Source organism: Alosa pseudoharengus, unplaced genomic scaffold (genome assembly GCF_046254945.1).
Source record: "Alosa pseudoharengus isolate Yale_2024_CS ecotype anadromous, Long Island Sound unplaced genomic scaffold, YU_APseudo_1.1 YU_APseudo_1.1_scf_5, whole genome shotgun sequence".
NCBI classification, from domain to species: Eukaryota; Metazoa; Chordata; class Actinopteri; order Clupeiformes; family Clupeidae; genus Alosa; species Alosa pseudoharengus.
This window is the reverse complement of record NW_027468837.1, coordinates 40,597,918-40,612,917: the sequence shown is the minus strand read 5'-3', so window position 1 is coordinate 40,612,917 and position 15,000 is coordinate 40,597,918. Positions and strand designations below refer to the sequence as shown.

Sequence of the window (15,000 nt, the reverse complement as noted above, 5' to 3'; positions counted from 1 at the left end):
GGAGGTCCGTTACACACACACACACACACTTATATACACATATTCACACGCACACACTTATATACACATATTCACGCACACACACACACGCACACACTTATATACACATATTCACACGCACACACTTATATACACATATTCACACGCACACACACTTATATATGCATATACACGCACGCACCCACATATATACTAGGGCTGTCAATCGATTAAAAAAAATTATCGAATGAATTACATACTCTGTGATTAATTAATCTAAATTAATCGCATTTATTATACGGCTCTTCACAATGCTAGTAAAACGCTCCATTGACTTGAATGGGATTTCCCAAAGTTCTAGAGGTAAGATATATTCATGTAATTACCGCTGCAAACATATAATTACGTCTTTCATATCACTACGCAAGGACTGGAACTTCATTCAAACGTGAAAGCAGACGGTTGATCAGCTGTGTTCTAAAGAATGTTTGATTCAAGTTCAGCAGCGTGTGTTGTTGCGAACTATTTGTTTCTCAGCAAATGCCACAATGAACGGTAACAAATAGGCTAGGTTATGTAGGCTAAAGTGATATCGTGGGGAGTTTATTATTTCGTTTTGGCAAGTAGCCATATAATAAGCGGGATAATGTATAGAACGCCGGTCATTGCTGTGAAAATAAGTCCCTTCAGGGCGGAACAAGACCCCTCCGCTGCGCGTCGGGGTCCGGTTCGCCCAGTCGGGACTTATTTTCCCAATAATGACCGGCGTTCTATACATTATCCCTTACATATAATTTTTGCTGTGAAAGTATTTTAAATATTTAAATTCAAATGAATCATTGAATAATCAGCATTAGTGACATTAAAGTTCAAAAACTCTTTTATTATTACTTTCACTGTTCAAATAATGACCATAATAATCTATAATATGACATAATATGCTGAGGAAATCAATTCAAAAGTGCTTCGGGAAGACGTTTTTTTCACATGTAAGGCATTTCAGGCCACAGATATAACCTAGGGGACACAATGAAAATAAATTAACACTCCCCTCAATGTCAACACTTTATTTGCATTGATGTGGAACTTTAGAGTTGACGAACTCCGGTGATATGCAAATTCCTTGTTGCAGACATTGCAGAGGACTTTATTTTAATCAACATTTTATTTTTATCAACACCATCAGGCTGTTTTTTAAAAGTAAATGTTTTACAATGATCTAGGCAGCACATTTTCTTTCTCTCTCCTTCATTTTACAGTCTAATGGTTACTGACTAGAACGGCTCGGGGTCAAAGATCATACGGAATCGATTAATCTGCACTATTTTTTTTAATCAGTTATTTTTTCTCAAATTAATTCATCTAAATTAATCAGTTATTTTGACAGCCCTAATATATACACATATTCACGCACACACACTTATACACATAATCACACACACACGCACGCACACACTTATATACGTATATACACGCACGCACACACTTATATATACATATTCACGCACACACACACTTACACATATACACGCACGCACACACTTATATACACATATTGACACACACACTTATATAGACATATTCACACACACACACACTTATATACACATACACACGCACGCACACACTTATATACACATATTCACGCACACACTTATATACACATATTCACGCACGCACACTTATATACACATATTCACGCACACACACACGCACACTTATATACACATATTCACACACACGCACACTTATATACACATAATCACACACACATGCACGCACACACTTATATACACATATTCACGCACACACACACTTACACATATACACGCACGCACACACTTATATACACATATTCACACACACACACACACACTTATATACACATATTCGCACACACGCACACACACACTTATATACACATATTCACGACACAGACACGCACATTTATATACACATTCACACACGCACACACTTATATACACATATTCGCACATACACACTTATATACACATATTCACGACACAGACACACGCACACTCACCTAAATATGCACATACACTCACATACATACCATCACACCTTTGGACACAACAAATGCAGATTTCCACACATCCATGGACAGTGTTGTATAAACTCATGCGTACACACATATTCACGCACACACACACGCATACTTATATACACATAATCACACACACATGCACGCACACACTTATATACACATATTCACGCACACACACACTTACACATATACACGCACGCACACACTTATATACACATATTGACACACACACTTATATACACATATTCACACACGCACGCACACACTTATATACACATATTCACGCACACACTTATATACACATATTCACGCACGGACACTTATATACACATATTCACGCACACACACACGCACACTTATTTACACATATTCACGCACACGCACACTTATTTACACATATTCACGCACACACACACGCATACTTATATACACATATTCACGCACACACACACGCACACTTATATACACATAATCACACACACATGCACGCACACACTTATATACACATATTCACGCACACACACACTTACACATATACACGCACGCACACACTTATATACACATATTCACACACACACACACACTTATATACACATATTCGCACACACGCACACACACACTTATATACACATATTCACGACACAGACACACGCACATTTATATACACATTCACACACGCACACACTTATATACACATATTCGCACATACACACTTATATACACATATTCACGACACAGACACACGCACACTCACCTAAATATGCACATACACTCACATACATACCATCACACCTTTGGACACAACAAATGCAGATTTCCACACATCCATGGACAGTGTTGTATAGACTCATGCGTACACACATATTCACGGACACACACACGCACACTTATATACACATAATCACACACACATGCACGCACACACTTATATACACATATTCACGCACACACACACTTACACATATACACGCACGCACACACTTATATACACATATTGACACACACACTTATATACACATATTCACACACAAACATACACACACAGCGTTGGGCTCCTGTGGGGAAAGCCAGCCCTGATTCCTGGAGAGAGAGATCATTCCCTCTGGAGGAGTTTGCTCTCTTGCATAATTAACTATTTCTTCTAATCATTGCATTACATATTTAGCAACCACTCTTTTCACACAAGCTATTTTTGGCCCCATGACCCACATTGTCCAGCTATGACGACTTGCGAGTAGCTTTTGAGTTCGAAGTTCGAAATTAAGATGTAATTTCGATCGATTTTGATATAAAATTGAAATCGTGACACCCCTAGTGTGTATGTGTGTGTGTGTGTGTTGTATTCATACCGAGTGGTGTGTGTGTGTGTGTGTGTGTGTTTCCTCAGGTGAACTGGGTGCAGTGTGACGGCAGCTGTAACCAATGGTTCCATCAGATCTGCGTGGGCGTGTCCGTGGAGGAGGCCGAGCGAGACGACTACATCTGCTCCAGCTGCGCTGCCGACCACCACTACGGCACGCCATGAGGACCAAAATACTCAGAACAGACTCACTTTTACACAGCCGCTTGGCTTTCAAGTGTGCTTCTGATGCCCTTTACCCCTCTTTAACTCTCTCCCTCTCTTACACACACACACACAGAGCCGCTTCCTGCGCTGCCTTTATGAGCTCCTTCCCCACTGAATCTGGATGGACTGTTAAGTAGAGTATCACTGCTCTCAATCTTTTGTATTCCAGACCCTCTGTCTGTGTGTGTGTGTGTGTGTGTGTGTGTGTCTTTCCCTCGTGTGGGAGTGAATGTGGCGGAGTGGAGTGGAATGGCGTTCCCTGTGGTGAACATCGTCCAGCTCCACCGAGCCGAGCCGCCTCACGGCCCATCATCCTTTTTCACCGCACCGAACCACACAAATGTGACTGTACACAGTTTAAAGAAATCTGAGTTATTTTCCAATCCTCTGCTTTGGTACATGTATTTGAATAATATGAACTTTGTTCCTGATGTAGTATAGCTTTATTTATCTTAGCAATAACTGAACTGGATGCTCTGGGTTCAGTAGCTATGGAACGGCATTTGGGCCTGTGGCTTTGTGAAGTAGACGTCATTTGTACAGATTGCTGAATTTCCCCTGTAGGGCCTGTAGCAGATGGACGCGTGGAGATGTGGATATTTTGATGGGTGCACCTTGACTGGGAAATGTTGTTTCCACTGTGGAATAAAAAATTATTTGCTTCCTCATATGTCTCTGTGATGTCTCCTGTCCACAATTTTGCTAAATCATTTTGTGATGTAACAGATTCCCACTACACTTCACATCAAGGCCATGCTAGACTGATGTCTTAGTCAGTGCTCTGGGTAATACTCGTTAGTGGTAATCATTCATATACCGGTAGCTGCATTAATCATTAATATTCTACATAAATTAAGTAAAATGGAGTAATTCTTTCAGAGTAAAATGTTTATCGAATTGACTCACTAGTATTCAAACATGATTCTCATTGTAAGGGAATTTTATATGTTCAAGCAACAGACTGAATTGTGGAGGGCTTTGGAGTGAACCCTAATCATACCAGGATTATAGTTAAACAACACAATTATAAGCATCCTGGTTCAGAGTTAAACAAAACAATTATAAGCATCCTGGTTCAGAGTTAAACAACACAATTATAAGCATCCTGGTTCAGAGTTAAACAAAACAATTATAAGCATCCTGGTTCAGAGTTAAACAACACTATTATAAGCATCCTGGTTCAGAGTTAAACAACACAATTATAAGCATCCTGGTTCATAGGGTTAAAGGAACTCCAACTTTCTGGCAAATACATGTATTTGGCGCCTTCACCAGTGTTAGATAAGGGGATAAATACCGTTCTCTTCTCTGCGTGCAATAACCCAGTCTGACACCGTTAACCTAGTTTATATCCCCAACATTTGGCCTGTTCCTTTAACGCTATCCAGACACAGCACAGACCACACACAGCTCAAAAATGTCGCCGCCTGGCCAGTAGGCGGCGCGCGAGGTCTGGTCGCAGAGGAAGTGCGAACGGGAAAGGAAACAAGCCGTCAACATCAAACCCCGCCCACCCGGTCTTGCATTGGCGCGCTCTGGTGCAGCATTCTTACCGCTCCCCGGTGCCTTCGCCGCTCGCGCACTACTGCTGGAAATATGGCGGGCATGAGCGCTTCGGGTCCGGGTCCGGCTGCGGCCGCCGGCCCGGTTCAACAGGGATTGAAGGAGGCACTCATAGAGACGCTCACCGCTATCTTGTCGCCTGTCCAAGAAGTGAGAGCTGCCGCGGAGGAGCAGGTCAAAGTGCTGGAAGTGACGGAGGGTAAGCGCGATGTCGCTGGTTAGCTGCGCTGTAGCTTCCTGCCGAAACTGATGGAGATGACACCATGTGAATAGCAATGAGAAGAAACAAGGGCCTGCGCAGCTGTTGCACTGCGGTTGATAACTTCTCATAAGCCCGCAAATATACAACTATACCTGGTCAGGAAGCGTAGTGTACATAACTATCACGCCTAGTCGCGAACAGACCATTTAAGCTTAGCCTTGGTCCAGCTGTAAAGATAGCTAGTGTCAAGCCAAATGAACTGGCTTTGGACATTAGTTAATTGCCTGACTGAAGTGGGACTGTGTCAAATTGATAGCTAGTTGCTAACTTAAGTTTATCAAGTCAGTAAATGTTACACCTATAACATGCGTTCATTATAGACTAACCGGGAAGAAGGCTATTTTGATCAATTGAAATGACGCAAACGCTAATTAAAGAGCGATGTATTAGTGTTTTATATGATTACACTTAGTTAATCAATATCATAACGCCACGTGATGAACATATTGTTGCTTGGAACTTCAAAGACCAACTCACTTGAGCCTGATATTTATTTGTGCTTGTGATTTATAAGTAATCATCACTGACTTAAGTTGATAATAGTAGCCTCCCCGATTTGGCCGTCCATGTGTTGGCGCCTGGCCGGTATCCCGGGAGTTCCCGCGCTATCCTCCAGCATGGATGCTCCGCGCGCTGATGGAGTTTCCTCAGCAGGCGCCAGCTGCAGCATCACCGCTGACGTACCTGCCCAACGGGAGGGACCCCCTTACGAGACTTGGCAGCCTACTATGTTGACCTGTTTGTTTTAGACCGTTATGAAAATTTGACGGAAGTAGTGACTCATGCATTAGGTCTGTTTTTACATCAAAAGGCTCGAAAGAAACGACCTATATCCTGACAAATGAAAACCCCTCAAATCGGGGCGCCTGAAGAGACCAGCTTGTCTTGATTTGCACTAAAACATTTAGACTATTGTCCCCATAGTGACTGAAATATTTACAGAGAGGAAATATTTGTAGTGACCTCAGTCATCACCACCAACTTTAGGCACTGAGGTTAGCTGACCTTGGCACCCTCCTAAACAAGCTTGGGTCAGCATGGTGCTGAATGGCTGTAGTGTGCCCACATTAAGAGCATCTCACCTCCACTGTAGGCCTGTGTGTGTGTGTGTGTGTGGTGAGGTGATGAGAACAGGCTCAGTTGGTGTTTGAGGGAGAGAAGAGAGAGTGCCGACCGTCAGCAGTAGTATTGTCTGCCGGCCGCCTCTGCCCCTGATTAAATCCGTGTGGGGGCTTGTCACACCATTGAGTTAAGTGTGTGTGTGTGTGTGTGTGGCTTGTCACACCATTGAGTTAAGTATGTGTGTGTGAGGCGCATTGCACTGCCGTGTTAATGGGAGGCTCCAAAGCAGGGACGCAGTGGGACTTAGAGGTAGACCTTTGTGTGTGTGTGTGTGTGTGATTTAGAGTGGAGCCTAGGGGAAGAGCTCATAAAAGCCGCATTTGTGTGTGTTTTCGTGCATGCGTGCCCACATTCTGGTTTTAGCACAGAACCAAAGGAAGCTCTGTAGGAGAAGCTGAAAGGGTGTAGTGTCTCCTGCCCATGTTGGGTGTGTGTGTGTGTGTGTGTGTGTGTAAGCTCTGTAGGAGAAGCTGAAAGGGTGTAGTAGTGTCTCTGCCCATGTTGTGGGGGTGTGTGTGTGTGTGGAAGCTCTGTAGGAGGTGGGTGTGTGTGTGTGTGGAAGCTCTGTAGGAGGTGTGTCTGCCCATGTTGGGTGTGTGTGTGTAGTGTTGCTGCCCATGTTGGCTGGGATGGCAGCACGTTCTCTTTGGCTGTAGATAGATTGGTGTTTGCTATTAACCGGAAACGCGTCCTACAACTGACTGTGTGTGTAAGAGGGAAGCGTGGGGTCCACACATGTTTGTATCATGATGTCACGTCTCTTGTGGTGATGTAATCGTGTGCTCTTCAGAGTGTTGTGATGGTTTATGATTGGCTCTTCAGAAGAGTGTTGTGATGGTTTATGATTGGCTCTTCAGAAGAGTGTTGTGATGGTTTATGATTGGTTCTTTAGAAGAGTGTTGTGATGGTTTATGATTGGCTCTTCAGAAGAGTGTTGTGATGGTTTATGATTGGTTCTTCAGAAGAGTGTTGTGATGGTTTATGATTGGTTGGCAGCTGGTGTTTTGTTCACTTGTGCTGATCGGCTGTTTCTAACAAGCAGATTTATTATTACATGTGCACGTGTGCCTAGCCCACACACACACACACACACACACCAAGTGTTGGAGTATTAGTTTGTAGACATGTGGACACCTTCATCACACTATGATGTTCAGTGAGCATTTGCAGCATTTTGCTACATGCACAGAAGCATATCCTGTAATCTGAACTTGATTTGTTAATTGGACTCTGTAGCATTTTAACGGGAATATGAATGGAGCATTCCATAAACAACTGATGTGAACACCGTAATTGAAATGTATCAGTATAAGCTCAATAGTGGGGATGCTGTCCATGTGAAATGTATCAGTATAAGCTCAATAGTGGGGATGCTGTCCATGTGAAATGTATCAGTATAAGCTCAATAGTGGGGAAGCTGTCCATGTGAAGAGCTGCTGCACCCGTCAACATCCCAATGCAACCTCTCCAGAGGCCCAGTGTCTCAATCTGACCTCTGACCTCTCTCCCTATCTCTCTTTCTCTCTCCCTCCCTTTCTTTCTCTCTCCCTCCCTCTCTTTCTTTCTCCCTCCCTCTCTCTCTCCCTCTCTTTCTCTCTCCCTCCCTCTCTCTCTCTCCCTCCCTCTCTCTCCCTCTCTCTCTCTCTCCCTCCCTCTCTCTCCTGTTCTTTTCTCTCTCTTCTGTTCTCTCTTTCTCCTTTTCCTTCTCTGTCCTCCTGTTTTTCTCTTCTCCACCCCTCCTGCCTCTCCTCTCCTTCCCTCCTCTTTCCCTCTCTCTCCCTCTTCCTCTCTTTTTCCCTCTCTCTCCCCCACTCCTGTCTTCTGTCCGGTGCGGTCCTCTCCTCTCCTGCAGAGTTTGGTGTCCACCTGGCTGAGCTGACGGTCGATCCCCAGGGAGCGCTCGCTATCCGCCAGGTGAGGTCCCCTCAGTGCTGCTCTGCGTCCCCATAGAAAAGCCCAGAGGGGTTCAGATGCGCCCAGAAAACCAGCCCGAACCAGGACAGGCCCTGAGACTGGCTCTCTGTACTGCCCTTTACTGCCCTGAGACTGTCTCTCTGTACTGCCCTGAGACTGTCTCTCTGTACTGCCCTGAGACTTACTGCCCTGAGACTGTCTCTCTGTACTGCCCTTTAATGCCCTGAGACTAGCTCTCTTTACTGCCCTTTACTGCCCTGAGACTAGCTCTCTTTATTGAGATAAATACTTCTAAAATACAAACGGACAGCTCAATTTCACTGTGTGTGTGTTGTGTGTGTGTGTGTGTGTGTGTGTTTTGTGTGTGTGTTGTGTGTGTGTGTGTTGTGTGTGTGTGTGTGTGTTGTGGGTGTTGTGTGGGTGTTGTGTGTGGGTGTTGTGTGTGTGTGTTGTGGGTGTTGTGTGTGTGTGTGTGTGTGTGTGTATGTGTGTGTTGTGTGTGTGTTGTGTGTGTGTGTGTTGTCTGCACAGCTGGCGTCGGTCATCTTGAAGCAGTATGTGGAGACCCACTGGTGCTCCCAGTCTGAGAAGTTCAGACCCCCGGAGACCACTGATCGGGTACGTCACCAACACACACACTCTTCTAAAGCCTACGCAATATGGTCACAAACACACACACTCTTCTAAAGCCTACGCAATATGGTCACCAACATACACACTCTTCTAAAGCCTACGCAATATGGTCACAAACAGACACACTCTTCTAAAGCCTATGCAATATGGTCACAAACACACACACTCTTCTAAAGCCTACGCAATATGGTCACAAACACACACACTCTTCTAAAGCCTACGCAATATGGTCACCAACACACACACCAGGGCTCTACAGTGCGCCCATTTCACTCGCATATGCGAGTAAAAATGATGATGTGCGAGTGCCAAAAAAATATTTAGGCGCACTGGTGCGAATGACTTCTAACCATGTCAATGTTTGTCTACAAAATACACCGCAACATCGAGAAACATTACTGGTCCAAACCATAGAATCACGTGGCGAATGCAGCATAAAAACTACACCTCCCATCAACGTTAGCAGTTTCGCGTTGTGACTCGCTAGTAGTCGCTTCTATCAAATCCAAGAGCGCGCAGAAAAAGTGGAAAGTTAGACTAGCCAGCCAAGATGCAAAGATTGAAGAAATTAGTTCTTCTATCCACCGAATTCATTGGATATAGGAGGAACAGGATGAGATTCTGAGAATGCAGTGACAGAAGGAAAGGTAACCTAACATGCCTTTTAGCCCAGTTGACGTATTGGCTGCAATATGCAAAATATAGCTGTAGCGAACCGGCACAAAAGTAGCCTCCCATAATACTCCCATTTTATTCAAAGGTAGAACGCTACTGACAACTCCAGGCTTCCACGCATGCTTGTTTGTTTACACCGAATACAAGCTGAAGTGCAAAACAAAAGTAGGCCTTTTGCCTACTGCCCCCATCAATGCAGATATTTCAAATAAAAACTAAAAGAATAAAACATATATCCTTGATTAGACTATGTTGGGTTTTGTGGAAGAGAAAATGGACTGTTTTAGTAGTAGTATTAGGCAGTATGCAGTCAGATAGGTCGCCATGGGCATATTTGGTTTAGCTATAGATGGATTCACAAATAAATAAATTAGCCTTCATTTGGCAGGATACTTGATATACAGGGTAAATGCAAATATGGCAATGTATTATATTATTTTACATTAACAAAATGTAGGAAAATAGAACAGACTGAAAATAAAGTAGGCACTGATCTTTAAAATCCTGTTTCCTGTAGCCTAAATGTTGTCAGTCATTCTTAATATTCGCAATTAGTGCACTGGCATGTTTAACTGTTAGCTGCAGTGTAATGTTAGATTATGTGTAAGTTAAGTACAGAACTGACTGTGCGCCCACATTTTTGTCTGTGCTCCTAAATTTTTTAACTTGGGCGCACAAGTGCTCCTGAAAAAAAATGTTAGTGTAGAGCCCTGCACACTCTTCTAAAGCCTACGCAATATGGTCACAAACACACACACTCTTCTAAAGCCTACGCAATATGGTCACAAACACACACACTCTTCTAAAGCCTACGCAATATGGTCACAAACACACACACACTCTTCTAAAGCCTACGCAATATGGTCACAAACACACACACTCTTCTAAAGCCTACGCAATATGGTCACAAACACACACACTCTTCTAAAGCCTACGCAATATGGTCACAAACACACACACACTCTTCTAAAGCCTACGCAATATGGTCACAAACACACACACTCTTCTAAAGCCTACGCAATATGGTCACAAACACACACACACTCTTCTAAAGCCTAAGCAATATGGTCACAAACACACACACACACTCTTCTAAATCCTACGCAATATGGTCACAAACACACACACACTCTTCTAAAGCCTACGCAATATGGTGGAGAAACAAACACACACACTCTTCTAAAGGTTACGCAATATGGTGGAGAAACAAACATGCACAAATATAAACACTCTTTAAACCTGACTAGGCTCTTGGTGTGTGTGTGTGCGTGTGTGTGCGTGTGCGTGCGTGCGTGCGCGCGCTCTCCAGGCGAAGGCAGCGATCCGCGAGCTGTTGCCAGGCGGTCTGCGTGAGGCCATCAGTAAGGTGCGGTCGAGCGTGGCCTACGCCGTGTCAGCCATCGCCCACTGGGATTGGCCGGAGGCGTGGCCACAGCTCTTCACACTGCTCATGGACATGCTGATGAGCGGAGATGTCAACGCTGTGCACGGGGCTATGAGGGTGCTTACAGGTACACACACACACACACACACACACACACACACACACACACACTGCTGAGTGGAGATGTCTACAGAGTTATGAAGGTCCTCACTGTGACACACATATGAATAGTGAATGTGTGCGCTCTTCTTAACCAGTGTGTGTGTGTGTGTGTGTGTGTGTGTGTGTGTGTGTGTGTGTGTTTTGCAGAGTTCACCCGCGAGGTTACAGACACACAGATGCCCCTAGTTGCCCCGGTGATTCTACCTGAGATGTACAAGATCTTCACAATGGCAGAGGTACTGTGTGTGTGTGTGTGTGTGTGTGTGTGTGTGTGTGTGTGTGTGTGTGTGTGTGTGTTGATTGGTGTGTGTGTGACGTGTGATGTCCTTGCAGGTGCTGTGTGTGTGTGTGTGTGTGACGTGTGATGTCCTTGCAGGTACTGTGTGTGTGTGTGTGTGTGTGTGTGTGTTTATTGATTGATGTGTGTGTGATGTCCTTGCAGGTGCTGTGTGTGTGTGTGTGTGTGTGTTTATTGATTGATGTGTGTGTGACGTGTGATGTCCTTGCAGGTGTACGGCATCCGCACTCGCTCCAGAGCCGTGGAGATCTTCACCACCTGTGCCAACCTCATCTGTGCCATCGAGGAGGTGGAGAAGGTCAGTTGGCCACCTCCATCTTATCCGAGGGTCACCCAGTCCGTTTGCCACCTCCATCTGACCCGAGGGTCACCCAGTCATGTGTCTGTCAAGATGTCGTCCTCACGGCAAATTCAGAATTTTCTAGAATGGACTCTATGCAGGGCTCCATTTTGGATTTGCTTCCTACTGGGCAATCGACTTCCTGTTTACACTGTACACAGTAGGCTATGACAGATGACTAGCCTGTCAGTTTTAATATAGTAGGCCATTTCTAATTTGAAAAACATAGCTTAAGTGTTATCTAACCAGGTTAAGAACATTTTAAACCCTTTTCCTTTTAGCTGGAGGGAGTGGCACACAACATTTTCACAAAGTCGGTCTACATTACCATGAGACGAGGTCCTGAAGACGATGACTATAGAAAAAACGCCATATTTGCCAGTGTTTTAACGTAAACAGGAAGTTTATATGCCAGTACAAGTGACGAAACCAAAAGAGTCGTGCACAGAGCCTTTTAATACAATTACCAGAATAACGGCTGACTGAGGTAGAAACCCAGTAACGTTTGAAGCTGTCAGTAAGCAGAAGATGTAGTACTTCCACAATTGAGTGTATCATGTTTGATGTTGTGTATTTGTGAGTGCTGATGTGTGCATGTGTCCTCTAGGGGGCAGCAAAGGCCCTGATCTTCCCCGTGGTGCAGCAGTTCACAGAGGCGTTTGTTCAGGCACTCCAGATGCCCGACGGGCCCTCCTCAGACAGCGGCCTTAAGATGGAGGTGCTCAAGGTTAGAGAGAGAGAGACGCACACACACACACACACTCCAAATGGCTGAAGGGCCCTCCTCAGACAGCGGCCTTAAGATGGAGGTGCTCAAGGTTAGAGAGAGACGCACACACACACACACACACACACACACACACACACACACACACACACACTCCAAATGGCTGAAGGGCCTTCCTCAGACAGTATGCTCAAGATGGAGGTTCTTAATGTCCGACACAAACACACCATTCCTATACATTATGCATACATGTATACTCATGTACACACACATCATGTACACACACAAATATATACATACATGGAGAGTCCTGTCAATAAGAACCCCCCCCCTCTCTCTCGGTCAGGCGGTCACTGCTCTGGTGAAGAACTTCCCCAAGCCCATGGTGTCGTCCATGCAGCAGATCCTGCCCATCGTGTGGAACACACTCACGGAGAGCGCCTCCTTATATCCTGCTCTTCAGCTGCGCAGTGTGTGGCTCTACCTGTGCAGGTGCAGCCTGGCTTGGTCTACCTGTGCAGGTGTATGTATCTGTGCAGGTGTATGTACCTGTGCAGGTGCAGCCTGGGTTGATCTACCTGTGCAGGTGTATGTATCTGTGCAAATGTTCAGGTGCCCTCCTTATGTCGATGGCCTTTGTGTAGATGTTTGTTTTCTGGGCACGTGTACCAGGGGGATATTCCATCAACCTCGCTAACAAAGGCGGCGCTTAACAGAAATAGCCTGGCTTGAACTAGCGTAGACTTTCACTTGGGGCTGAAGCCGTTCCATTAACTCAAGTTAGCGGCATCTTGGCCTCGTTTATTCAAGCGAAGTTTAAGTCAGCTTCATCTCTGCTCGTGCACGAGGTAGAACAATAGACCAAAACAGTAGATTGACGAAAAGAGGATATATGTCGTAAAATTAAGACAATACTACACGATTTCTGTTCGATTTGGCAAGCGCCATCTACAGGATTTTCATCGAAAGTCATCAAATTTAACATCGAGAGAAAAAATAGATTGCCTACAGAAATTGGAGAATAATTAAAGCTTACATTTAAAACAACAATGCTAATGGTTTGAAATCAATTGCGAGTTTGATTGGCTTAACTCTTGAACACATAGACTACACAGTCTGCTTGAACAAAACGAGTGAATGAATAAATAGTATAAACTCAAAAACAACTTATTGATATGCATATGGATATTCAAAACTATCTATAGCTTACATTCTTAGATTAAAAGTGTTCACTCCAAATAATTGTCTAGGTGTAGGTGAAATAAATAAAATAGTATCAACATAATAGCCTATTGTCTCCCATAAGTCCCAAGTGTTTAAATAAAATTATCTGAAATGCAATGGCTTTCAATTCAATTTATGGCTAGTATTTAATCTGTGTAGCACACAGTTGATTTGACATTCATGAACAATCGTCGACACATGAAGCAGTTTTAATTATTAGCTGCCTAGGCTACAGAATTATCCTTTGGCTTGCATCAGATATAATATAGCCCACTGGCAGCTGTCACTGAACAGCCTACCAAATGTGCATGGACCTTTATCAGAGGTAGACATATGTCTTTCATCAAAGATTATAACTAAAAATGCCATTATCAAGGTGATAAACTATGTTTCCTTTGTATGGGGAGCGAACCTGATTCCAAGATTCCTAGAACCACACGCATGTGAAGTTAAAACATTTTTAATCGCATAATGCTTGGTGACACTGTCGGAAAAAACATTTCTAGGCCTACTTCTATTTTTGAAGTTGTAGGCTACAGGTGACGAAAGCACAGGTTGACGGAACCATCTTTTTGGACTCGTTTTCCGACTGATTGGTGTTTTTGCAACACAGCTTAATTTAGCTTGAAAGTTAACCTGCTACGGAGCAGGTTAGTTCTGTGGCATAAATTCCCATGGTTACCAAGCTGGGATTCACGTTAACCTCATTAATGGAACGGAATTCTCACTAAAATTAGCGAGACTTATCGAAATAAGCCAGGTTTGGCCTTTAGCGAGGTTGATGGAATACCCCCCTAGTAAGGGTAGCTTATGGCTGACGGTGTGCGTGGTCTCTTCAGCTGTGATGTCATTTCCTTAACGAGTGGTGCACCTATGTGAGGACCGAGGTGAACTACACGGAGGAGGTGGACGACCCAGTGGACTCAGACGGTGTGTGTGTCCTCTGTCCTCTCTCAGACACACCCAGCAGCTCTTCTGTAGTACTGAAGGAGAGGAAGCACATCTAAACATCCCCCTCCTCTCTCTCTCTCTCCTCTCTCCCTCCCTCTCTATCTCTCTCCCCCTCTCCTCTCTCCCTCCCTCTC

General features: G+C 44.3%; 2 protein-coding genes across 3 annotated transcripts in view; both read left to right on the top strand.

Moving 5' to 3' along the window:
• The window catches only part of kdm5ba (lysine demethylase 5Ba), a 43,094-nt gene extending 38,813 nt beyond the window's left edge, over nucleotides 1–4,281 (top strand). For both annotated transcript variants that reach the window (XM_076267900.1, XM_076267901.1), the window contains 2 exons: nucleotides 1–4; nucleotides 3,432–4,281. The exon at nucleotides 1–4 is cut by the window's left edge and continues 425 nt beyond it. In XM_076267900.1, the coding sequence (XP_076124015.1) occupies nucleotides 1–4; nucleotides 3,432–3,569 (142 nt within the window). In that variant the 3' untranslated portion in view covers nucleotides 3,570–4,281. The remainder of the gene's footprint in view (nucleotides 5–3,431) is intronic.
• Nucleotides 4,282–5,164: 883 nt separating this feature from the next.
• ipo9 (importin 9) overlaps nucleotides 5,165–15,000 on the top strand; it is a 25,382-nt gene continuing 15,546 nt past the window's right edge. Inside the window, exons 1-9 of the mRNA XM_076267902.1 lie at nucleotides 5,165–5,373; nucleotides 8,411–8,472; nucleotides 9,004–9,090; nucleotides 11,090–11,291; nucleotides 11,474–11,562; nucleotides 11,836–11,922; nucleotides 12,572–12,691; nucleotides 13,038–13,138; nucleotides 14,787–14,845. Coding sequence (XP_076124017.1) covers nucleotides 5,208–5,373; nucleotides 8,411–8,472; nucleotides 9,004–9,090; nucleotides 11,090–11,291; nucleotides 11,474–11,562; nucleotides 11,836–11,922; nucleotides 12,572–12,691; nucleotides 13,038–13,138; nucleotides 14,787–14,845 — 973 coding nt within the window. The 5' untranslated portion in view covers nucleotides 5,165–5,207. The remainder of the gene's footprint in view (nucleotides 5,374–8,410; nucleotides 8,473–9,003; nucleotides 9,091–11,089; nucleotides 11,292–11,473; nucleotides 11,563–11,835; nucleotides 11,923–12,571; nucleotides 12,692–13,037; nucleotides 13,139–14,786; nucleotides 14,846–15,000) is intronic.